At 37.6% G+C, this 26914-nt stretch overlaps 1 protein-coding gene across 1 annotated transcript in view; it reads left to right on the forward strand.

The window, feature by feature from the left end:
* The first annotated feature begins 273 nt into the window (after nt 1-273).
* LOC127428118 (palmitoleoyl-protein carboxylesterase notum1a-like) overlaps nt 274-26914 on the forward strand; it is a 69702-nt gene continuing 43061 nt past the window's right edge. The window contains exons 1-4 of the mRNA XM_051676213.1: nt 274-695; nt 13567-13619; nt 13689-13784; nt 13911-13971. Coding sequence (XP_051532173.1) covers nt 433-695; nt 13567-13619; nt 13689-13784; nt 13911-13971 — 473 coding nt within the window. The 5' untranslated portion in view covers nt 274-432. The remainder of the gene's footprint in view (nt 696-13566; nt 13620-13688; nt 13785-13910; nt 13972-26914) is intronic.

A 26914-nucleotide genomic window follows, 5' to 3' on the forward strand; every position in this document is an offset into this window, starting at 1 on the left:
CAGAATACAGAAAAAATACAGTAAACAGTAAACAACAACATAATAACATATTTACTACTATGTTTAAGCTTTAGTTCATCCAGAGTTGTTTAATTTCTTTAGATCTCCGTATTCACACACACACACACACACAAAAGAGATCAAAGGGACATGCATGTCACTGAGCCACACCCCCTTTGACCAGCCCTCTGACAGAACAGCCATAAAAACCCAAATAATGAGCCCATGAGGGTTACGGACACTTGCAGCACTCAGGAGGAGAACAGACTGAGTTGTGCTGGATCTATTCTGTTATTAAATTCCTCACAACTGTTTGAGAATAAAAGTTTCTTCATGTTGAGATGATGCAGTAAGTGTGAGTGATTCACATTGGTGCAGAAACTCTTGTGGATTTACAAAAGGATTAAGAAGCTGGTCTGAGCTGGTTTGGAGATGATCAGGATTCTGCTGGTTCTGGTTCTGTTTGGGTCGGCTCAGGGCAGGAGGGTCCAGGGTCAGACCCAACGTGCGGACACACCTGAGAGTTTTCCACTAGATTTCACAGCTGTGGAGGGAAATATGGACAGTTTCATGACTCAAGTGAAGAGTCTGGCTCAGTCCCTCTATCCCTGCTCATCTCAGAGACTGGACCAGGATATGAAGCTGCAGTTCTTAGTGAACTCATCCGTCACCTGTAATGATGGAACACCTGCTGGGTGAGTCATAATCCTTTAATCTCATTCTTCTCCAGTCTGCTTCAAAATGCCTAAAGCGCATTTTGTGGTTTAGTGGTTGATGATTTGAGTTGGTGACTGAAAGGTTGTAGGTACCACGACAGAGTGATGGTATCAGATGGTAATATCATGGTACTTAGTATTTAGATGGTACTACAAAGTACCATAATACATGTCTAAAATACCATAATGTTACCATGATACCATGTCCAATTACCATGGTTCTTTTTGGTAAATTTTCTTAAACAGTCCTTGGTGCAAGTATCTCAGTAAATGTTGGAATACATTTCAGATTTAAGTTCTTCTTTTAAATTCTCACATACATCTGAATGTAAAGACAGGGCAGGTTTATATGTGCATGTGGCTGCATTTTATTGTGCTGGCTTGACAAAGCCTACAGACTTAGTTTTTTTTTTTTTTTAAATCCTAAACCATACCAAAATTTTGGTCCACTTCTCCTCAAGCTTAAGCTACATCCACCAAACTCGGCACAGACCTTCAGGCTGTTCTAACTCAGGTTGCTGTGACTTTTCTAACTGATCAAAATTATGTGTTTTTGCGATCAAGACAATTCAAACTACAATCTGCTTTAACACTTCTGTCTGTCTGTGCAAAACTACAAATTTTCACAATCAACCAGTCTATGTTAAGGATAATAATTAGGACTGTCAATCGATTAATTACAGGATATGCCAATTAATTTATAAAATTAATCGCAATTAATCACATACATCATTATTTGCTGAGAAAGGCCCCCAATAAAGATAATTCATATAAAAAATGAATAATAATTTAAATATTTATGAATATAATATTTAGGGCCTATAATAAATATATAATACAGATTGAAATTCAGTTTGAAATAAATGTTTATTTTTGTGGCAGATGAATAAAGCATGAATTAGACATAGGGCTGTCACGATTATGAAATTTGGCTGATGATAAGTGTCAAAAAAATAATTGCGATTATGACGATTAATTGTCTCGTTAAGGGCTTTCATGATTAATTGTCATATAAATCATCATATTTTTAAGGTGTGCTTTTTTCTGCATGTGTGCTTCATACACCTTAAGAAGTCATTTTTACAATTTTAGTATATAAATCAAATAATAAAATAGGAATAAACTATGATTTAAGGCTTTAAAAACTTATGAATGACATAAAAAATAATGTTTTAAATATCAAAATATTTCTAAATGCTTAAAATATGTCTCTCTTTTTGGTCAATTTTACATTTACACTTGTTTTTTGAACTCATATATTTTATAATTTTTTTAAATAAAAAATAAAATATAATATAAATGTTTTGTATATATTTATATTATATTTTTATTATATTATGCAATAGTAAAAAATTATTTCCCAATTTTGTCAATTTCACACGTTATTTTAATGCTCTGATTAAACCCACAAGCCCTTATTTGTCATGAAGCAAAACCTTTAAGATTTTATTTCATAATTTTATCACTCCACAGAAATAGAGTAAGTGTGCGTCTCCTCTTCTGTGTCACTGCGTGTCACTAACACTGTGTGTATGAACCAGGAACATTTGCCATTACACGATCGTTTAAAGTGAAACTTGAGCGCTTTGCGTTCCCTGTCACAGTTTATACTTGTTCGTTTATATTTTTGTGGGAGTTTGACTCGAGTCTGTGCTGACAACGTGTGCATCAGATCGCTTCACGAGCTCTTCAGGGCAGGAGCTGGTTGACCTCTACGGTGCGGCTCAGTGACGCTCGGAGTTCAACTGAATGACACACAAACGCGCCATTCATGTCGTTCATTTATACAGTTTATTCACTTGAAATCCCCTTATTTGGGCATTAAAATGTGATTGGAATTTGAATGCCCAGTAATCGCAGTTCTCTAAAATAACCACGATTAGATCAAATAACCACGATCAGATGATTATTTAATAATTGTCTAATTAGACAATACAAAAAGTGTCTTAAGAACTCAATATATTGTTTGTTTTATTCTCATATGATTGAACAAATTTATTTATTTATTATTTTCTCACCTTTTTCTCTCCAATTTGGAAAGCCCAATTCCCAATGCTCTCTAAGTCCTCATAGTTGCATAGTATCTCGCCTCGCACCCCACCGAGAGCGAGAACCACATTATAGCGACCACGAGGTGGTTACCCAACGTGACTCTACCCTCCCTAGCAACCGGGCCAATTTGGTTGCTTAGGAGACCTGGCTGGAGTCACTCAGCACACCCTGGATTCGAACTCACGACTCCAGGGGTGATAGTCAGGGTCAGTACTTGCTGAGATACCCAGGCCCATGACTGAACAATTCTACAGTTGACAGCAATCTGATTTGTATTGAGTTCATCGATGTGTCCAGTTCTCACAGTACGCGTTCTTGCATTCTGTCTGCACTATTTATAATTGTCGTTCTATGTACGTGTCTCAGACGGACGCATCTCACTAGTATTCAGCGTCATAAACAGCGCTTTTTTAGGACACTGTGTCAAGTTAAAAGTAGTGGAAACTTTGAAAATCGCATCTCAAGATTCCTTTCTTCTCTTGTGCTTTCTCAGTGAGTGGTTCTCATTCTGTTTCTGCTGCTTGTGAGGTTTGTTGAGGTGCGCTGACACCTATTTGAACGGCTCCTGAAAACACATGTACTTCAAGCTTGAATTGATGTATGGTAAGAAAATATGTACGCGTCAGAGGGCATGATTAATTACATACATTTTAATGCATTATTATTATTATTATTTGTTGTTAAAAGTTTTTATTGATTCCATATAACATATATATATATATATATATATATATATATATATATATATATATATATATATATATATATATATATATATATAAAATAAAAGAATATTTGGAATCACATTATATTATTTACAACCCTTCCTCCCGAACATTAACCACCCCACCCCACCACCCAACACAAACAGATACCCCAGTGGTCAAATACAATTGACAAAGACACACAAATAAACAATAAAACAGAAGAAAATATTTATAAATACATTTAAAAAAAGTATATATTCAAAAACAAAAAGGCTACAACATACACATTTAAAACAACATGTCTCCCTCCACTGCCCCTCCCCGAGAGCCCTCCAAAAAGGCCAAATAGCTGCCCCACCTCCTGATGAACATATCCATTTTGCCTAACCTTCTATATGACAACTCTTCCCAAGCTGCCATCCTGCCCATCTCCTCGCACCACTCACGAAACGATGGGGCTCCAGCTGACTTCCATCCTCTAAGGATAACCTGTCTGCCCACCATAACTTTGGCCAGGATCCAATTCTTCATGTATGTAACAAGTTCTTAGTTCGGGGCAATGGAGGAGTCAGGAGACAAAGAAGCAGGTTCAAGGTCAGTCCTTTTATTTGGAATCACACAATCGACGGTAACCGTCGATAATAGAGAAAACGTAAATAAATGAAAACACTCTAAACATAAACACAATCTCTCTCTCTCTGGGTACGGGCTGTCGTGCTTGACGAACACACTCTCTGATGCTTCGGCATCCTTTTAAGCCTTCCTCCGCTATCACTATAATGAGAGACAGGTGTTAGAAATAATTATGAGCCAGGTGATGAGCCTTACCGCTCTCCCTCTCCCGCAGACCAACACATGACCATGCCCCCCATGCCACAATGTACTTATCTCCTACATCAATGACCGCCCCGTCACCCAAAATACAGAGCCTGGGGCAAAAGGAGATCCAAGTACCCAATACGTCGGCCATAAAATTCTGGACCCTCAACCAGAACTCCTGCATCTTACGACACCCCCAAAAAACATGGGTGGTGTCTCCATCTTCTAAATGGCACCGCCAGCAGGTGGGTGTGTCCAGGCCTATACAATTTAGAAGGGGTCTAATAACATCTATGTAGAATCTTAAATTGCATAAGGCGCACCCTTGCATCTCTAGATGCAGACTTGACATTTTTAAAAATCCTAGCCCACACTCCCTCCTCCAATATCAAGTTTAAATCTTCCTCCCATAATCTTTTGAGGGAATTTAAAGCTCTGTCCCCCAGACTCTGAATTAGCAGGGAGTAATACACTGATGCCTCATGACCTTTTCCAAAAGCAGTAATCACCACTCCCAGAGTATCTGCCACACTAGGGGAGTGCGTGCCATTCCCAAAAACAGTGCAGAGTAGGTGGCGCAGTTGTAAATACTTATAAAATTGAGATCTGGGAATCCCAAAATTTTGAACCAAATTTTCAAAAGGTCTCAATACTCCACTCTCATATAGGTCACCGAGTGTATTAACTCCCCTCACAATCCAATCTGACCAACAGAAAGGGCACTTATTAATGCATAGTTTAGGGTTCTGCCATATGCTCGACGCTATGTTTAAATAAATATCCGAATTAAACACTCTGGACACTTTTGTCCATATCGAGTGTAAATGCAAAATAACGGGGTGTGACTTAACTTCTCCGATTAATTTGATCGAAAGGCTTCCTTTTCATTACAAAACCAGGGAGGGGCTCTCTCAGGTGGAAGCGACCAATGAGCCAAATGTCTGAGACCGAATGCATAATAATAAAACAAAATCTTGGGTAGGCCTGACCCACCTTTGTCAATCAGCCTATGTAACTTATTGAAATTTAACCTGGCACGCTTACCATTCCAAATGAAGTACTTCGCTATGCTATCAAATTGCTTGAAATAAGAGAGGGGGACATCTATAGGGAGAGATTGTAACAGGTAGTTGAATTTTGGAATACAATTCATTTTAATTACATTAATGTTCCCAATCATCGATAAGTGTAATGAAGCCCACCTGTCCACATCATTCGGAAACCTTTTTATTAAGGGATCAAAATTAACTCTGACTAAATCAGACAAATTTGCTGGGAATAAAATTCCCAAATACTTAATGCCCTGTTTGGGCCACTGGAAGGCACCTGGCTGGAAGGCCGTTACTGGACAGTACGCTGTCAAAGCCAAAGCTTCGGATTTAGACCAATTGACTCTGTATCCTGAGAACTTAGAGAAGGAATTAATAATTCTGTGGAGGCAAGGCATAGATCTAGTGGGGTCGGAGATGAATAATAAAATATAATCTGCGTAAAGCAGAAGCTTATGCGCCACACCTCCCGCAATCACCCCTGGAAAATCATCCTCCTTTCTTATCGCGGCTGCTAATGGTTCCAGGGTAAGACAGAACAATAATGGGGAAAGAGGGCAACCCTGCCGAGTGCCCCTTTTCAGAGTAAAATAATCTGAAATTAATTCATTTGTTTGTACTGCTGCTACAGGGTGTCTATAAAGTAACTTAATCCAACCAATAAATGTACTCCCGAACCCAAAATTTCCAAAATCAAGATAATCCCATTCTACAATATCAAACGCCTTTTTGGCGTCAAGTGAGATGGCAGCGACTGGAGACTGATAATTTGCTACTGACCACATGATATTGATGAAACGCCTAATGTTATCAGAAGAGTTACGGCCCGAATAAACCCCACCTGATCTATTTGTATAACAGATGTCATAACCTTACTTAATCAGTTAGCCAAAATCTAGTTGGATCAGGGAGATTGGACGGTAACTTTTACACTTACTTGGATCTTTGTCCTTTTTAAGAATCAGACTGATCCGGGCTTGTGTCATGGTTGGAGGAAGCTTTCCATTCTTTAATGATTTAGTATAAACTTCTAATAAAAGTGGAGCCAGTTCTGTAGCATAGGATCTAAAAAATTCTGCGGCAAAACCATCTGTCCTCGGAGCCTTGCCAGTAGGGACTTAATTACCTCGTCAAGCTCCTCCAAGGTTATCTCAGAATCAAGAGCGTTTTTTTGCTCAGTCTTCAGTTTAGGGAGATCTAATGGTTCCACAAAGTTTCTAATCTCTTCATCAGTAGGCGAAGGCATGGAACTATAAAGATTAATATAGAATTATTTAAAAGCATTATTAATATCAATGGCTGAGGTAAATATTTCACCACCAGCAGATTTCACTGAGGGAATGGTAGAAAAAGACTCTCTCTGCTTTATATATCTAGCCAAAAGCTTCCCTGCATTGTCCCCCAACTCAAAGTATGACTGTCTTGCCCTGAATAGCCAAAACTCCACTTTCCGCGACAAAATAATATTATACCTGTATTTCAAATGAGTCAATTCTCTGAGGCCATCAGATGACACATGGCGCTTCAGCTCTGCCTCTGCACTTTTAATATTTCCTTCCAACTCCACGAGTTCTCGTGCTTTGGATTTTTTAATGAATGAGGCATACTGTATGATCCGACCCCTGAGAACCGCCTTAAGTGCCTCCCAAGCCACGCCCACAGAGGATACCGAAGTCCAGTTGGTCTCCATATAAACATTGATTTCAGTCTTAAACATTTGTTGGAAATCAGGATTTTGCAAAAGGGATACATTAAGGCGCCAACTATATGATTTCTTTTTCTCCATATGTGGCAACACCTCTAAACTCACCAGAGCATGATCTGAGACTAAAATGTTTCCAATTGAGCAATCAACAACAGATGAAATGAGGGATTTGGATATAAAAAAAAATGTATTCTAGAATAAATCTTATGGACTGATGAAAAAATATATATAGTCCCTACCAGATGGGTTCAAAAGTCTCCAAATATCTGTAAGACCAAGATTTTTACACATCCTGTGAAGCGTCAGTGTTGCTCTAGGGAGCTTACACACTTTTGCTTCACTATGATCAAGGACTGAGTCCATCAAAAGATTAAAGTCTCCTCCCAATATTATATCATGAGGGGTGCCAGCGGTTTGCAACATCCCTTCAAGATCTATAAAAAAGCCCTGATCGTTAGGTGTGTAAATATTAGCCAAAATCAACCTTTGCCCCTGAATTTCTGCTAAAACAATAATGACTTTTTTGAGAAATTTGAATTGTAGATGTTTATTAATCAATATAATGACTCCCTTGCTCTTACTTGAGCCAACACTAAAGAAAACATGTCCACCCCATATCTTCCCAAATTTTTCAGCTTCCTGCGGGGAAAGATGCATTTTTTGAAGAAACACTATATCATATTTCTTATGTTTAAGAAAATAAATAACCTTCCTACTTTTATGGGGTGCCCCAACCCATTTACATTCCGTGTGGAGAGAGATAGTACACTCATACCAACATTCAACATTTTGATATAATAGAAAAAATAAATTGTGTTCCAAAAACAAAATTATGAAGACCACATTTCAACATCAATGCAACAATAAAACCCCAAACTTCCCCCCGAACAAAACAAACAGAAAAAACAAAAACATGCGCATTAACCCCGCGCACGACAGCGCCAACCGGCATCAGTCCCTTTAAACTCAAAGAGTCCATGTACGCCTATGAGTCCCCATGACAACTTTGCCATCAGATTGCTCAATTTTGCCTCACAAATTTGTAAGGCAAAATTACATAACATCAAATATTTTGTAAAACAAACCCCAGCCAATAGGAAGAATAAACACAAAGAACGTGTAGACTCATTCACAGAACTGTCTCAAAGGTTTGTTCCTTCACAAAACAAAGTCCAGCCGATATAAAGCTGTTCAGTTTCCTCGGTCAGACAAATGTATCTTCAGTGAGCCAGCTGATGAGTGCAGCAGAAGACATAATCATGTCCCACGAAAATACTCCACAAATCATACTCCAGCCGACAGGAGGCATAAGCACAAGGAACTGACAAATTCATCCATAACTGTCCCGAAGTAATATTATTTAACAAAACAAGCTCCAACCGCTAGGTGGAACCAGCACAAAAGGAAACGAAACACGCATCCCGGTTCCTCGGATGGTCAAGGGTCAATTCACTCGGAGGCCGCATAAAAGTATATCCCATGATTTACACAGTCCGCCAACTTTATAAAAGACATCCTTTGTGTGGGCATGTAGATATTTTGCGGTCATCCATTCATTGTAAAAGTGATCTTCCATTAATGCAAAAGTTTCTTTAAGGAAAAGTGTTAATCCACAAAACAAAACAAACTCCAGCTGCTTGGCGGAGCCAACGCTAAAAAAAAACAATAATGGTGCCCAGCTTCCTCCGAAAGCCAGAGTATGTACTGTGAGTCAATCCACTCACAAGAAAAACACCCAGTGGTTACTCACCCATTGTTTCAATAAAAGACATTGCCTGATTGGGACATGTAAATACTTTGCTGCCATCCATGGTGTTTATTCTCAGTCTGGCCGGAAACATCAGAGCAAAAGTGATCTTCCACTGATGTAAGAGTTTCTTGCATTCCTTAAACCGATCGCGTTTCTCTCTTGTCGAGTTCTCAAAGTCCGGGAACAAGAAAATATTGTAATTCTTCCAAGAAAGCTTTCCTTTGCTTCTCACCTGGTGCAACACAAGATCTTTATCGGATGATCTCAGAAATCTGGCCAGAATCGATTGGGGCCTTCCTCCCTCAGCAGATCTGTGAGCCGGGACTCTGTGAGCTCGCTCGATTTCCAGCTTGTGGCCTGTTATGTCGAGCAGACTCGGACTCTAGGAATTTCACCATATCTCTGCCCTGCTCATGCTCAGGAATTCCAACAATTCTAATTTTATTCCTGCGGCTTCTATTCTCAAGATCTTCAAGCTTTTCAAGAACACGTTCCAAATCAACTTTGGTCACGGGCGGATTAGCGGCTAATTCCCTCTCTGATGCCTCCAAATAATCGATTCCTTTTTCAACATCTGTCACTCTTGTGACTAGCTCAGAGAATTTTTTTTTCCATCGCCGTAATCGAACGACGTATTAAAGCGAGATCCTCCAAGTCCGCAAGTACCTTCATCAACATCACTGACATGTTGGACAGTTAACACTGGATTCCTTCTCCCGCCGCGCCATCCAAATCGAGTCCCCGGTCCATAGGCCTGTCTGGGCTTTCATCTTGAACACGTAAGTGTCTTTTAATGTCTCCAGAGCCCGGGGATTTTGACTTCTTTGCCATGTTTACCTCAAACAGTAAATGTGTAACTGGGTGTATCAAATTTCACTGGATTATATCATGAAAATAATAAAAAAAATTAGCAAAGTGCACAGAGCTGTCTCTCATACGTCTGCCCAATGCATGGCGTCACCGTACTCCCCAGTGCATTATTTTTTTATATAATTAGTCACACTAAATTAATGTGTAAAATCGACAGTCAGAGCTGTTGGAACACAAGTCGAATCTTACGCTTGAGACCTTTTGCGGACAGCAAGCCAATACAGTTAAACCATTTACCGTTATTTCAAGATTATACGAATGCAGGAGCTCTTTTATTAAAATCTGTTTCTTAAAACTTACTAGTATCTTTTTTATTAGACAATACTAGTCACTATTGCAATAAGTAACAGTATCTAATGAACACCTACTTGTAAAATAAATAATAAAAAAAAGATAATAGTCATTGTTAGAATACATACTAGTCGGAAGTGAAAAGTGTATATCTAAACTACAGATCCTTATAGAATTCCATGGCAAAAATGTGCAATATGTTACCAGTAATAACGGAATACCTACTTGTCATTACTGGAATAGTAACTAGTAGCAAAGCAATAAGTACTAGTAAAATTAAAAAAAGATACTTGTCAGAAAACAGTAGATACTAGTAAGCTTTAAGGAATAAATGTTAAAAGTGCTTGCCATATCTGAACTCGTGAATCGCTTTTTCAAGGCTTGTGTTGTTTTAAAGAGATCTATTTCAGCAGCAAGAGCCAGATAATTAAGATCAAGCCAAACAGACAGTATTATCGAGATGAATGAGCCACTGTGAGCAGACACTGAGAATCAAAGTGAGATATTAATTCCTCACATTCCCAGACAGCAGCACACATATGAATTACATGTCTGGCAGCAGCAGGGAGAATCGTTGTGGTTCTGTTTGTCTTGGCATCCTGAGTGGCATTTAGTGGTTTTAGTAAAAATAACATAACGACAGCGGCGTGTGTCGCAAGCGTGAGGTCATGTGTCACAACGCAGGATGCCGAGTAATGAACTAGAAGGCAAAAACATGATGACCCATAAAAATGCATCTACGGCAGACTTAAAAATATATGAATTTATTAAAATGCATCCAGAAACAGTTAAACGGGTTTGAAAAGCTTGTAGAGTTTGTGGAGATCAAAGGGATTTCAGTGTATGAGAGACTGATCTTTACATGTGTGCAGTTCAGACACACACACACACACGCACACACACACATGTTGGTGCAGCTATCATTATGAGGACTCTCCATAGACATAATGATTTTTATACTGTATGAACTATAGATTCTATCCCCTAACCCTACCCCTAAACACACTCACACACACACACACACACACACACACGTTGGTGCAGCTATCATTATGATGACTCTCCATAGACATAATGATTTTTATACTGTACAAACTATAGATTCTATCCCCTAACCCTACCCCTAAACCTAACCCTCACAAAAAACTTTCTGCATTTTTACATTTAAAAAATAAACATCATTTAGTATGTTTTTGAAGTGATTTGAATTATGGGGACACTATCCTCATAAACCACATTTATAGCATAATACCCTTGTAATTACCAGTTTATAACCTAAAAAAAGTCCTCGTAAACCACTTAAACCTGCCCACACACACACACACACACACTCTCACACACACACACACATACACACACACACACCCTCTCTCACAAACACCCTCTCTCACAAACACACACACACACACACACACACACACGCTCACACACACACACGCATGTTGGTGCAGCTATCATTATGAGGACTCTCCATAGACATAAAGATTTTTATACTGTACGAACTATAGATTCTATCCCCTAACCCTAACCTACCCCTAAACCTAACCCTCACACACACACACACACACACACACACACATACACACACACACACCCTCTCTCACAAACACCCTCTCTCACACACACACACACACACACACACACACGCTCACACACACACACGCATGTTGGTGCAGCTATCATTATGAGGACTCTCCATAGACATAAAGATTTTTATACTGTATAAACTATAGATTCTATCCCCTAACCCTAACCCTACCCCTAAACCTAACCCTCACAAAAAACTTTCTGCATTTTTACATTTTCAAAAAAACATATTTTAATATGTTATTTCCCTTGTGAGGACCACCCAAAAGGTCCTCACAACCAGAAATGTCCTCACAGAACAGGCTGATTCTCAATACTTGGTCCTCACAAGTATAGCAAAACCTGTACACATATACAAACACACACACACTACACACACACAGGACAAACACATATGTATACACTTATAAACACTTCTGCCCACATCTAAGTGCCCTCAAACACACACACGTCTGACAAACATCATAGGAACTGTTCATAAGAATCACGTGTTCAGGAAAAGGACTAGACTGGTCACGCTATATGTTCCATGCTGTAGATTCAAAAGAACCAGCTCATAAGAATCATTCATTCGGGAATCGGACTACACTGGTTGCCCTATATGTTTCACAGTATAGACTCAAAAGAACCAGTTCTTAAGAGTCATTTGTTAAGGAATCGGGCTACACTGGTCACACTGTATTTTAAATGCTGTAGATTCAAACGAACTGGCTCATAAGAGTCATTTGGTCGGGTATTTTTATTTCTTTATTTATGTAATTTCTCTTTTATAATAACATTGTAAATTTGAATATCTTCAATGTAAATGAACGATGGTGTTATTTATACACCGATGGTGCTGATTAATAACAGCTGTGCTTCAATGAGCGAGCTCGTTAATGTGTCATGGGTGATTGAGTCATAAGTGTCCCAATGTTCAGTGGATGAACACCCTTACCAGTGCTCTAATTCTTGTTCACAATATACTGAATCACGACATAGGGAGCTAGGGAGTTGTTTGAGACACAAGGTATATTACACGCTGCAGATATAAACGAACCAGTTCATAACAGTCATTCGACTGGGAATCGCACTACGCTGGTCACGCTGTGTGCTTCATAGTGTTGATTCATATGAACACGCTCAGAGTCATTTGATTGGGAATCGCACTACACTGGTCACTCTGTGTGTTTCACACTGTAAATTCAAACAAACCGGCTCATAAGAGTCATTTGTGCAGGAATCGGACTAAACTTGTCGCGCTGTGTGTTTTGTGCTGTAGATTCAAATGAACCGGCTCATAAGAGTCATTCATTCAGGAATCGCACTACACTGATTGCACTTTTTCTCATCCTTTAGATTCAAATGAACCAGCTCATGAGAATCATTCATTCGTGAATCGGACTATACTGGTTGCACTATATGTTTTACAATATAGATTGAAACAAACAGGTTCATAAGAGCCATTTGTTTGGTAATCAGACTACACTGATCACGCTGTGTGTTTTGTGCTGTAGATTAAAAAAAAACAGCTCATAAGAGTCATTTATTTGATAATCAGACTTCATTGGTCACGCTGTGTTTCCTCCTTCAAATAAACCAGCTCATAAGAGTAATTTGTTCAGGAATCAGACGATACAGGATATGCTGTATGTTTCATGCTGTAGATTCAGTAGTGGTATCGCGCTGCTGCTAAAATCCACTGGAAACACTGAGTATTTTAGCACGGTGTCCCATCTGCATAAGTGGAAATACGCACTTCTAGAACCGCTAATGGAGCTAAAAGTTATGAAAATAATACCTTTTTGGTGTTTGTTAAAAATGGAACCATTCCTAACCCTATGTGAACACTCTGAAATGTTGAACATTTCATATGTCAGATAATGTCACACAGTTTGTGGTGATAAGTCAAAAGTTCTGGTGCAGAAACATAGATCTGTTGTTCGGTTAGCTTCTGATTCAACACATGATGCGTCTAATTTATTTCACTGATGTGTAGAACCACAAACTAAACAAATGACTCACACAAGCTCTTTTTCAGTTTCTACATAAAAGAGTCCAGAGGCAGCCGGAGATGGTTGATATTCCTGGAGGGTGAGTCAATCAATCAATCAAGCATTAACACTGCGTTTATTCCAGTGTTTGACGATGTTTGTTGTGTAGGTGGATGGTACTGTTTCAGCAAAAACACGTGTGACAGCAGATATGAGACGATGAGATGGCTTATGAGCTCCAGTAAATGGCCTCTGACCAGGACAGGTTAGTCATGACCTCTGACCTTCCAACCTGACATATGGTCTGTGTTTGTGCTTTTATTTTGGGCCCTTGATCAGTGTGTTTACATTAAACCAGATTGTTGTATTGATTGAGTCATGTGTATTTCAGGAACGGGCATTCTGTCCCCACAGCCTGAGGAAAACCCACACTGGTGGAATGCAAACAGAGTGTAAGATGCGACTCACACACAGTTCAGTTTTCTTTCCCATGTTGACATGAAAAAGACAGTTGTGGTGGGAAACATTAAAGGGTTCTTTTTTTTTACAATATCCAATAGCCAATTTAGATTAAATCACTATGGAAGTATATGAATGGAAAATGTTTTTGAAAAAAAAAAAACAGCACGCAGAATTGAGAAATAAAAGTAATGCACTTAGGACTGGGTATAAATATTGATTTTTTGATGCATCGCAATCTTCAGATGTATGACCTCGATATTGATTTTTAAATCCTAAGATTGATGTTTTATTTTATGCGCAACCTTCAACTACAATGACAGAAAATCACTCACATCTGAAAACCAAATTTTGAGCTATGGGACTAAAATGTCTGTGACTCTCATCTGAATGGTAAATGCTAAGATTTCCCTCAGCAGTGATTGAGTAGTATAGTGATGATGAAATTCAGCAGTGATTGAGTAGTATTGTGAAGAAGTTCAGCAGTGATTGAGTAGTATAGTGATGAAGCTCAGCAGTGATTGAGTAGTATAGTGATGAAGAAGTTCAGCAGTGATTGAGTAGTATAGTTATGAAGAAATTCAGCAGTGATTGAGTAGTGAAGCGATGAAGAAGTTCAGCAGTGATTGAGTAGTATAGTGATGAAGAAGTGATTGAGTAGTATAGTGATGAAGAAGTTCAGCAGTAATTAAGTTGTATAGTTATGAAGTTCAGCAGTGATTGAGTAGTATAGTGGTGTAGAATTTCAGCAGTGATTGAATAGTTGAGCAGTGATTGAGTAGTGTAGTGATGAAGAAGTTCAGCAGTGATTGAGTAGTATAGTGATGAAGTTCAACAGTGATTGAGTAGTGTAGTGATGTAGAAGTTCAGCAGTGATTGAGTAGTATAGTGATGAAGTTCAGCAGTGCTTGAGTAGTGTAGTGATGAAGAAGTTCAGCAGTGTTTGAGTAGTATAGTGATGAAGTTCAGCAGTGATTGAGTAGTATAGTGATGTAGAAGTTCAGCAGTGATTGAGTAGTATAGTGATGATGAAATTCAGTAGTGATTGAGTAGTACAGAGATGAAGAAGTTCAGCAGTGATTGAGTAGTATAGTGAAGAAGTTTAGCAGTGATTCAGTAATATAGTGATGAAGACATTCAGCATTGATTATTATAGTGATGAAGAAGTTCAGCAGTGATTGAGTAGTATACTGATGTAGAAGTTCAGCAGTGATTGAGTAGTATAGTGATGATGAAGTTCAGCAGTGATTGAGTAGTATAGTGATGATGAAGTTCAGCAGATATTGAGTAGTATAGTGATGAAGTTCAGCAGTGATTGAGTAGTATAGTGATGAAGAAGTTCAGCAGTAATTAAGTTGTATAGTTATGAAGTTCAGCAGTGATTGAGTAGTATAGTGGTGTAGAATTTCAGCAGTGATTGAATAGTTGAGCAGTGATTGAGTAGTGTAGTGATGAAGAGGTTCAGCAGTGATTGAATAGTATAGTGATGAAGTTCAGCAGTGATTGAGTAGTGTAGTGATGAAGAAGTTCAGCAGTGATTGAGTAGAATAGTGATGAAGTTCAGCAGTGATTGAGTAGTATGGTGATGTAGAAGTTCAGCAGTGATTGAGTAGTATAGTGATGATGAAGTTCAGCAGATATTGAGTAGTATAGTAAAGAAGTTTAGCAGTGATTGAGTAGTATAGTGATGAAGACATTCAGCATTGATTATTGTAGTGATGAAGAAGTTCAGCAGTGATTGAGTAGTATAGTGATGATGAAGTTCAGCAGTAATTAAGTTGTATAGTTATGAAGTTCAGCAGTGATTGAGTAGTATAGTGGTGTAGAATTTCAGCAGTGATTGAATAGTTGAGCAGTGATTGAGTAGTTTAGTGATGAAGTTCAGCAGTAATTGAGTAGTGTAGTGATGATGAAGTTCAGCAGTGTTTGAGTAGTATAGTGATGAAGAAGTTCAGCAGTGATTGAGTAGTGAAGTGATGAAGTTCAGCAGTGATTGAGTAGTAGAGTGATGTAGAATTTCAGCAGTGATTGAGTAGTATAGTGATGATGAAGTTCAGCAGTGATTGATTATTATAGTGATGAAGAAGTTCAGTAGTGATTGAGTAGTATAGTGATGAAGAAGTTCAGTAGTGATTGAGTAGTATACTGATGTAGAAGTTCAGCAGTGATTGAGTAGTATAGTGATGATGAAGTTCAGCAGTGATTGAGTAGTATAGTGATGATGAAGTTCAGCAGATATTGAGTAGTATAGTGATGAAGAAGTTCAGCAGTAATTAAGTTGTATAGTTATGAAGATCAGCGGTGATTGAATAGTATAGTGGTGTAGAATTTCAGCAGTGATTGAATAGTTGAGCAGTGATTGAGTAGTGTAGTGATGAAGAAGTTCAGCAGTGATTGAGTAGTATAGTGGTGAAGTTCAGCAGTAAATGAGTATTATAGTGATGAAGTGCAACAGTGATTGAGTAGTATAGTGATGAAGTGTAGCAGTGATTGAATAGTATAGTGATGAAGTAGTTCAGCAGTGATTGAGTAGTATAGTGATGTAGAAGTTCAGCAGTGACTGAGTAGTATAGTGATGAAGAAGTTCAGCAGTAATTAAGTTGTATAGTTATGAAGTTCAGCGGTGATTGAGTAGTATAGTGGTGTAGAATTTCAGCAGTGATTGAATAGTTGAGCAGTGATTGAGTAGATTAGTGATGAAGTTCAGCAGTGATTGAGTAGTATAGTGATGAAGTTCAGCAGTGTTTGAGTAGTATAGTGATGAAGTTCAGCAGTAATTGAGTAGTATAGTGATGAAGTTCAGCAGTGTTTGAGTAGTATAGTGATGAAGAAGTTCAGCAGTGATTGAGTAGTGAAGTGATGAAGTTCAGCAGTGATTGAGTAGTGAAGTGATGAAGTTCAGCAGTGATTGATTATTATAGTGATGAAGAAGTTCAGTAGTGATTGAGTAGTATAGTGATGAAGTTCAGCAGTGATTGAGTAGTGTAGTGATGAAGAAGTTCAGCAGTGATTGAGTAGTATAGTGATGGAGTTCAGCAGTGATTGAGTAGTATAGTGATGAAGTACAGCAGTGATTGAGTAATATAGTGATGTAGAAGTTCAGCAGTGATTGAGTATTATAGTGATGAAGAAGTTCAGTAGTGATTGAGTAGTATAGTGATGAAGAAGTTCAGCAGTGATTGAGTAGTATAGTGAAGAAGTTTAGCAGTGATTGAGTAGTATAGTGATGATGACGTTCAGCAGTTATTGAGTAGTATAGTGATGAAGTTCAGCAGTGATTGAGTAGTATAGTGATGAAGTTCAGCAGTGATTGAGTAGTATAGTGATGAAGTTCAGCAGTGATTGAGTAGTATAGTTATGAAGAAATTCAGCAGTGATTGAGTAGTGAAGCGATGAAGAAGTTCAGCAGTGATTGAGTAGTATAGTGATGATGAAGTTCAGCAGATATTGAGCAGTATACTGATGAAGAAGTGATTGAGTGGTATAGTGATGAAGAAGTTCAGCAGTAATTAAGTTGTATAGTTATGAAGTTCAGCAGTGATTGAGTAGTATAGTGGTGTAGAATTTCAGCAGTGATTGAATAGTTGAGCAGTGATTGAGTAGTGTATTGATGAAAAAGTTCAGCAGTGATTGAGTAGTACAGTGATGAAGTTCAACAGTGATTGAGTAGTGTAGTGATGAAGAAGTTTATCAGTGATTGAGCAGTATAGTGATGAAGTTCAGCAGTGATTGAGTAGTATAGTGATGTAGAAGTTCAGCAGTTATTGAGTAGTATAGTGATGAAGTTCAGCAGTGATTGAGTAGTATAGTGATGAAGTTCAGCAGTGATTGAGTAGTATAGTGATGATGAAGTTCAGCAGTGATTGAGTAGTATAGTTATGAAGAAATTCAGCAGTGATTGAGTAGTGAAGCGATGAAGAAGTTCAGCAGTGATTGAGTAGTATAGTGATGAAGTTCAGCAGATATTGAGCAGTATAGTGATGAAGATGTGATTGAGTAGTATAGTGATGAAGAAGTTCAGCAGTAAATAAGTTATATAGTTATGAAGTTCAGCAGTGATTGAGTAGTATAGTGATGAAGTTCAACAGTGATTGAGTAGTGTAGTGATGAAGAAGTTTATCAGTGATTGAGCAGTATAGTGATGAAGTTCAGCAGTGATTGAGTAGTATAGTGGTGTAGAATTTCAGCAGTGATTGAAAAGTTGAGCAGTGATTGAGTAGTGTATTGATGAAGAAGTTCAGCAGTGATTGAGTAGTATAGTGATGAAGTTCAACAGTGATTGAGTAGTGTAGTGATGAAGAAGTTTATCAGTGATTGAGCAGTATAGTGATGAAGTTCAGCAGTGATTGAGTAGTATAGTGATGTAGAAGTTCAGCAGTTATTGAGCAGTATAGTGATGAAGTTCAGCAGTGATTGAGTAGTATAGTGATGAAGTTCAGCAGTGATTGACTAGTATAGTGATGAAGTTCAGCAGTGATTGAGTAGTATAGTGATGATGAAGTTCAGCAGTGATTGAGTAGTATAGTTATGAAGAAATTCAGCAGTGATTGAGTAGTGAAGCGATGAAGAAGTTCAGCAGTGATTGAGTAGTGTAGTGATGAAGAAGTTTATCAGTGATTGAGCAGTATAGTGATGAAGTTCAGCAGTGATTGAGTAGTATAGTGATGTAGAAGTTCAGCAGTGATTGAGTAGTATAGTGATGAAGTTCAGCAGTGATTGAGTATTATAGTGATGAAGAAGTTCAGTAGTGATTGAGTAGTATAGTGATGAAGAAGTTCAGCAGTGATTGAGTAGTATAGTGAAGAAGTTTAGCAGTGATTGATTAGTATAGTGATGATGACGTTCAGCAGTTATTGAGTAGTATAGTGATGAAGTTCAGCAGTGATTGAGTAGTATAGTGATGAAGTTCAGCAGTGATTGAGTAGTATAGTGATGATGAAGTTCAGCAGTGATTGAGTAGTATAGTTATGAAGAAATTCAGCAGTGATTGAGTAGTGAAGCGATGAAGAAGTTTATCAGTGATTGAGCAGTATAGTGATGAAGTTCAGCAGTGATTGAGTAGTATAGTGATGTAGAAGTTCAGCAGTGATTGAGTAGTATAGTGATGAAGTTCAGCAGTGATTGAGAATTATAGTGATGAAGAAGTTCAGTAGTGATTGAGTAGTATAGTGATGAAGAAGTTCAGCAGTTATTGAGTAGTATAGTGATGAAGTTCAGCAGTGATTGAGTAGTATAGTGATGAAGTTCAGCAGTGATTGAGTAGTATAGTGATGATGAAGTTCAGCAGTGATTGAGTAGTATAGTTATGAAGAAATTCAGCAGTGATTGAGTAGTGAAGCAATGAAGAAGTTCAGCAGTGATTGAGTAGTATAGTTATGAAGAAATTCAGCAGTGATTGAGTAGTGAAGCGATGAAGAAGTTCAGCAGTGATTGAGTAGTATAGTGATGATGAAGTTCAGCAGATATTGAGCAGTATAGTGATGAAGAAGTGATTGAGTAGTGTAGTGATGAAGAAGTTCAGCAGTAATTAAGTTGTATAGTTATGAAGTTCAGCAGTGATTGAGTAGTATAGTTATGAAGAAATTCAGCAGTGATGAGTAGTGAAGCGATGAAGAAGTTCAGCAGTGATTGAGTAGTATAGTGATGAAGAAGTTCAGCAGTAAATAAGTTATATAGTTATGAAGTTCAGCAGTGATTGAGTAGTATAGTGATGAAGTTCAACAGTGATTGAGTAGTGTAGTGATGAAGAAGTTTATCAGTGATTGAGCAGTATAGTGATGAAGTTCAGCAGTGATTGAGTAGTATAGTGATGTAGAAGTTCAGCAGTGATTGAGTAGTATAGTGATGAAGTTCAGCAGTGATTGAGTAGTATAGTGATGTAGAAGTTCAGCAGTGATTGAGTAATATAGTGATGAAGAAGTTCAGTAGTGATTGAGTAGTATAGTGATGAAGTTCAGCAGTGATTGAGTAGTATAGTGATGAAGTTCAGCAGTGATTGAGTAGTATAGTGATGAAGTTCAGCAGTGATTGAGTAGTATAGTGATGAAGAAATTCAGCAGTGATTGAGTAGTGAAGTGATGAAGAAGTTCAGCAGTGATTGAGTAGTATAGTGATGATGAAGTTCAGCAGATATTGAGCAGTATACTGATGAAGAAGTGATTGAGTAGTATAGTGATGAAGAAGTTCAGCAGTAATTGAGTTTTATAGTGATGTAGAAGTTCAGCAGTTATTGAGTAGTATAGTGATGAAGAAGTTCAGTAGAGATTGAGTAGTATAGTGATGAAGAAGGATAGCATGTAATTGAGTAGTATAGTGAAGAAGTTTAGCAGTGATTGAGTAGTATAGTGATGATGAAGGTCAGCAGTGATTGAGTAGTATAGTTATGAAGAAATTCAGCAGTGATTGAGTAGTGAAGCGATGAAGAAGTTTAGCAGTGATTGAGTAGTATAGTGATGATGAAGTTCAGCAGATATTGAGCAGTATAGTGATGAAGAAGTTCAGCAGTAATTAAGTTGTATAGTTATGAAGTTCAGCAGTGATTGAGTAGTATAGTGGTGTAGAATTTCAGCAGTGATTGAATAGTTGAGCAGTGATTGTGTAGTTTAGTGATGAAGTTCAGCAGTGATTGAGTAGTATAGTGATGAAGTTCAGCAGTGTTTGAGTAGAATAGTGATGAAGTTCAGCAGTAATTGAGTAGTATAGTGATGAAGTTCAGCAGTGTTTAAGTAGTATAGTGATGATGAAATTCAGCAGTGATTGAGTAGTATTGTGAAGAAGTTCAGCAGTGATTGAGTAGTATTGTAATGAAGGAGTTCAGCAGTGATTGAGTAGTATAGTGATGAAGTTCAGCAGTGATTGAGTAGTATAGTGTTGAAGCTCAGCAGTGATTGAGTAGTATAGTGATGATGAAGTTCAGCAGTGATTGAGTAGTATAGTTATGAAGAAATTCAGCAGTGATTGAGTAGTGAAGCGATGAAGAAGTTCAGCAGTGATTGAGTAGTATAGTTATGAAGAAATTCAGCAGTGATTGAGTAGTGAAGCGATGAAGAAGTTCAGCAGTGATTGAGTAGTATAGTGATGATGAAGTTCAGCAGATATTGAGCAGTATAGTGATGAAGAAGTGATTGAGTAGTGTAGTGATGAAGAAGTTCAGCAGTAATTAAGTTGTATAGTTATGAAGTTCAGCAGTGATTGAGTAGTATAGTTATGAAGTAATTCAGCAGTGATGAGTAGTGAAGCGATGAAGAATTTCAGCAGTGATTGAGTAGTATAGTGATGATGAAGTTCAGCAGATATTGAGCAGTATAGTGATGAAGAAGTGATTGAGTAGTATAGTGATGAAGAAGTTCAGCAGTAAATAAGTTATATAGTTATGAAGTTCAGCAGTGATTGAGTAGTATAGTGATGAAGAAGTTTATCAGTGATTGAGCAGTATAGTGATGAAGTTCAGCAGTGATTGAGTAGTATAGTGATGTAGAAGTTCAGCAGTGATTGAGTAGTATAGTGATGAAGTTCAGCAGTGATTGAGTAGTATAGTGATGTAGAAGATCAGCAGTGATTGAGTAATATAGTGATGAAGAAGTTCAGTAGTGATTGAGTAGTATAGTGATGAAGTTCAGCAGTGATTGAGTAGTATAGTGATGAAGTTCAGCAGTGATTGAGTAGTATAGTGATGAAGGTTCAGCAGTGATTGAGTAGTATAGTTATGAAGAAATTCAGCAGTGATTGAGTAGTGAAGCGATGAAGAAGTTCAGCAGTGATTGAGTAGTATAGTGATGATGAAGTTCAGCAGATATTGAGCAGTATACTGATGAAGAAGTGATTGAGTAGTATAGTGATGAAGAAGTTCAGCAGTAATTAAGTTGTATAGTTATGAAGTTCAGCAGTGATTGAGTAGTATAGTGGTGTAGAATTTCAGCAGTGATTGAATAGTTGAGCAGTGATTGAGTAGTGTATTGATGAAGAAGTTCAGCAGTGATTGAGTAGTATAGTGATGAAGTTCAACAGTGATTGAGTAGTGTAGTGATGAAGAAGTTTATCAGTGATTGAGCAGTATAGTGATGAAGTTCAGCAGTGATTGAGTAGTATAGTGATGTAGAAGTTCAGCAGTTATTGAGTAGTATAGTGATGAAGTTCGGCAGTGATTGAGTAGTATAGTGATATAGAAGTTCAGCAGTTATTGAGTATTATAGTGATGAAGAAGTTCAGTAGAGATTGAGTAGTATAGTGATGAAGAAGGATAGCATGTAATTGAGTAGTATAGTGAAGAAGTTTAGCAGTGATTGAGTAGTATAGTGATGATGAAGCTCAGCAGTGATTGAGTAGTATAGTTATGAAGAAAATCAGCAGTGATTGAGTAGTGAAGCGATGAAGAAGTTTAGCAGTGATTGAGTAGTATAGTGATGAAGTTCAGCAGTGATTGAGTAGTATAGTGATGTAGAAGTTCAGCAGTGATTGAGTAGTATAGTGATGAAGTTCAGCAGTGATTGAGTAGTATAGTGATATAGAAGTTCAGCAGTTATTGAGTATTATAGTGATGAAGAAGTTCAGTAGAGATTGAGTAGTATAGTGATGAAGAAGGATAGCATGTAATTGAGTAGTATAGTGAAGAAGTTTAGCAGTGATTGAGTAGTATAGTGATGATGAAGCTCAGCAGTGATTGAGTAGTATAGTTATGAAGAAATTCAGCAGTGATTGAGTAGTGAAGCGATGAAGAAGTTTAGCAGTGATTGATTAGTATAGTGAAGATGAAGTTCAGCAGTGATTGAGTAGTATACTGATGTAGAAGTTCAGCAGTGATTGAGTAGTATAGTGATGATGAAGTTCAGCAGTGATTCAGTAGTATAGTGATGATGAAGTTCAGCAGATATTGAGTAGTATAGTGATGAAGAAGTGATTGAGTAGTATAGTGATGAAGAAGTTCAGCAGTAATTAAGTTGTATAGTTATGAAGTTCAGCAGTGATTGAGTAGTATAGTGGTGTAGAATTTCAGCAGTGATTGAATAGTTGAGCAGTGATTGTGTAGTTTAGTGATGAAGTTCAGCAGTGATTGAGTAGTATAGTGATGAAGTTCAGCAGTGATTGAGTAGTATAGTGATGAAGTTCAGCAGTGATTGAGTAGTATAGTGATGATGAAGTTCAGCAGTGATTGAGTAGTATATGTGAAGAAGTTCAGCAGTGATTGAGTAGTATAGTGATGAAGAAGTTCAGCAGTGATTGAGTAGTATAGTGATGAAGTTCAGCAGTGATTGAGTAGTATAGTGATGAAGTTCAGCAGTGATTGAGTAGTATAGTGATGAAGAAGTTCAGCAGTGATTGAGTAGTATAGTGATGATGAAGTTCAGCAGTGATTGAGTAGTATAGTGATGAAGTTCAGCAGTAAATGAGTAGTATAGTGATGAAGTAGTTCAGCAGTGATTGAGTAGTATAGTGATGTAGAAGTTCAGCAGTGATTGAGTAGTATAGTGATGAAGAAGTTCAGCAGTGATTGAGTAGTATAGTGATGAAGAAGTTCAGCAGTGATTGAGTAGTATAGTGATGAAGAAGTTCAGCAGTGATTGAGTAGTATAGTGATGAAGTTCAGAAGTGATTGAGTAGTATAGTGATGAAGCTCAGCAGTGATTGAGTAGTATAGTGATGATGAAGTTCAGCAGTGATTGAGAAGTATTGTGATGATGATGTTCAGCAGTGATTGAGTAGTATAGTGATGAAGTTCAACAGTGATTGAGTAGTATAGTGATGAATATGTTCAGCAGTGATTGAGTAGTATAGTGATGTAGATGTTCAGCAGTGATTGAATAGTATAGTGATGATGAAGTTCAGCAGTAATTGAGTAGTATAGTGATGAAGAAGTTCAGCTGATATTGAGTAGTATAGTGAAGAAGTTTAGCAGTGATTGAGTAGTATAGTGATGAAGACTTTCAGCATTGATTATTATAGTGATGAAGAAGTTCAGCAGTGATTGAGTAGTATAGTGATGATAAAGTTCAGCAGTAATTAAGTTGTATAGTTATGAAGTTCAGCAGTGATTGAGTAGTATAGTGGTGTAGAATTTCAGCAGTGATTGAATAGTTGAGCAGTGATTGAGTAGTTTAGTGATGAAGTTCAGCAGTGATTGAGTAGTATAGTGATGAAGTTCAGCAGTGATTGAATAGTATAGTGATGATGAAGTTCAGCAGTAATTGAGCAGTATAGTGAAGATGTTCAGCAGTGATTGTTTTGTATAGTGATGAAGAAGTTCAGCAGTGATTGAGTAGTATAGTGATGAAGTTCAGCAGTGATTGAGTAGTATAGTGAAGTTCAGCAGTGATTGAGTAGTATAGTGATGTAGAAGTTCAGCAGTGATTGAGTAGTATAAGGATGATGAAGTTCAGTAGTGATTGAGTAGTATAGTGATGAAGAAGTTCAGCTGATATTGAGTAGTATAGTGAAGAAGTTTAGCAGTGATTGAGTAGTATAGTGATGAAGACTTTCAGCATTGATTATTATAGTGATGAAGAAGTTCAGCAGTGATTGAGTAGTATAGTGATGATAAAGTTCAGCAGTAATTAAGTTGTATAGTTATGAAGTTCAGCAGTGATTGAGTAGTATAGTGGTGTAGAATTTCAGCAGTGATTGAATAGTTGAGCAGTGATTGAGTAGTTTAGTGATGAAGTTCAGCAGTGATTGAGTAGTATAGTGATGAAGTTCAGCAGTGATTGAGTAGTATAGTGATGAAGTTCAGCAGTGATTGAGTAGTATAGTGATGAAGAAGTTCAGCAGTGATTGAGTAGTATAGTGATGTAGAAGTTCAGCAGTGATTGAGTAGTATAGTGATGATGAAGTTCAGCAGTGATTGATTATTATAGTGATGAAGAAGTTCAGTAGTGATTGAGTAGTATAGTGATGAAGTTCAGCAGTGATTGAGTAGTGTAGTGATGAAGAAGTTCAGCAGTGATTGAGTAGTATAGTGATGAAGTTCAGCAGTGATTGAGTAGTATAGTGATGTAGAAGTTCAGCAGTGATTGAGTATTATAGTGATGAAGAAGTTCAGTAGTGATTGAGTAGTATAGTGATGAAGAAGTTCAGCAGTGATTGAGTAGTATAGTGATGATGAAGTTCAGCAGTGATTGAGTAGTATAGTGATGAAGAAGTTCAGCAGTGATTGAGTAGTATACTGATGTAGAAGTTCAGCAGTGATTGAGTAGTATAGTGATGATGAAGTTCAGCAGTGATTCAGTAGTATAGTGATGATGAAGTTCAGCAGATATTGAGTAGTATAGTGATGAAGAAGTGATTGAGTAGTATTGTGATGAAGAAGTTCAGCAGTAATTAAGTTGTATAGTTATGAAGTTCAGCAGTGATTGAGTAGTATAGTGGTGTAGAATTTCAGCAGTGATTGAATAGTTGAGCAGTGATTGTGTAGTTTAGTGATGAAGTTCAGCAGTGATTGAGTAGTATAGTGATGAAGTTCAGCAGTGATTGAGTAGTATAGTGATGAAGTTCAGCAGTAATTGAGTAGTATAGTGATGAAGTTCAGCAGTGTTTGAGTAGTATAGTGATGATGAAATTCAGCAGTGATTGAGTAGTATTGTGAAGAAGTTCAGCAGTGATTGAGTAGTATTGTAATGAAGAAGTTCAGCAGTGATTGAGTAGTATAGTGATGAAGTTCAGCAGTGATTGAGTAGTATAGTGTTGATGCTCAGCAGTGATTGAGTAGTATAGTGATGATGAAGTTCAGCAGTGATTGAGTAGTATTGTGATGATGAAGTTCAGCAGTGATTGAGTAGTATAGTGATGAAGTTCAGCAGTAAATGAGTAGTATAGTGATGAAGTAGTTCAGCAGTGATTGAGTAGTATAGTGATGTAGAAGTTCAGCAGTGACTGAGTAGTATAGTGATGAAGAAGTTCAGCAGTAATTGAGTAGTATAGTGAAGATGTTCAGCAGTGATTGAGTTGTATAGTGATGAAGAAGTTCAGCAGTGATTGAGTAGTATAGTGATGAAGTTCAGCAGTGATTGAGTAGTATAGTGATGAAGCTCAGCAGTGATTGAGTAGTATAGTGATGATGAAGTTCAGCAGTGATTGAGTAGTATTGTGATGATGACGTTCAGCAGTGATTGAGTAGTATAGTGATGAAGTTCAGCAGTGATTGAGTAGTATAGTGATGAATATGTTCAGCAGTGATTGAGTAGTATAGTGATGTAGATGTTCAGCAGTGATTGAGTAGTATAGTGATGATGAAGTTCAGCAGTAATTGAGTAGTATAGTGAAGATGTTCAGCAGTGATTGAGTTGTATAGTGATGAAGAAGTTCAGCAGTGATTGAGTAGTATAGTGATGATAATGTTCAGCAGTGATTGAGTAGTATAGTGATGAAGTTCAGCAGTAAATGAGTAGCATAGTGATGAAGTAGTTCAGCAGTGATTGAGTAGTATAGTGATGTAGAAGTTCAGCAGTGACTGAGTAGTATAGTGATGAAGAAGTTCAGCAGATGATTGAGTAGTATAGTGAAGAAGTTCAGCAGTGATTGAGTAGTATAGTGATGAAGACTTTCAGCATTGATTATTATAGTGATGAAGAAGTTCAGCAGTGATTGAGTAGTATAGTGATGATAAAGTTCAGCAGTAATTAAGTTGTATAGTTATGAAGTTCAGCAGTGATTGAGTAGTATAGTGGTGTAGAATTTCAGCAGTGATTGAATAGTTGAGCAGTGATTGAGTAGTTTAGTGATGAAGTTCAGCAGTGATTGAGTAGTATAGTGATGAAGTTCAGCAGTGATTTAGTAGTATAGTGATGAAGTTCAGCAGTGATTGAGTAGTATAGTGATGAAGAAGTTCAGCAGTGATTGAGTAGTAGAGTGATGTAGAATTTCAGCAGTGATTGAGTAGTATAGTGATGATGAAGTTCAGCAGTGATTGATTATTATAGTGATGAAGAAGTTCAGTAGTGATTGAGT

This window comes from Myxocyprinus asiaticus, chromosome 37 (genome assembly GCF_019703515.2).
Source record: "Myxocyprinus asiaticus isolate MX2 ecotype Aquarium Trade chromosome 37, UBuf_Myxa_2, whole genome shotgun sequence".
Lineage (NCBI taxonomy): Eukaryota > Metazoa > Chordata > Actinopteri > Cypriniformes > Catostomidae > Myxocyprinus > Myxocyprinus asiaticus.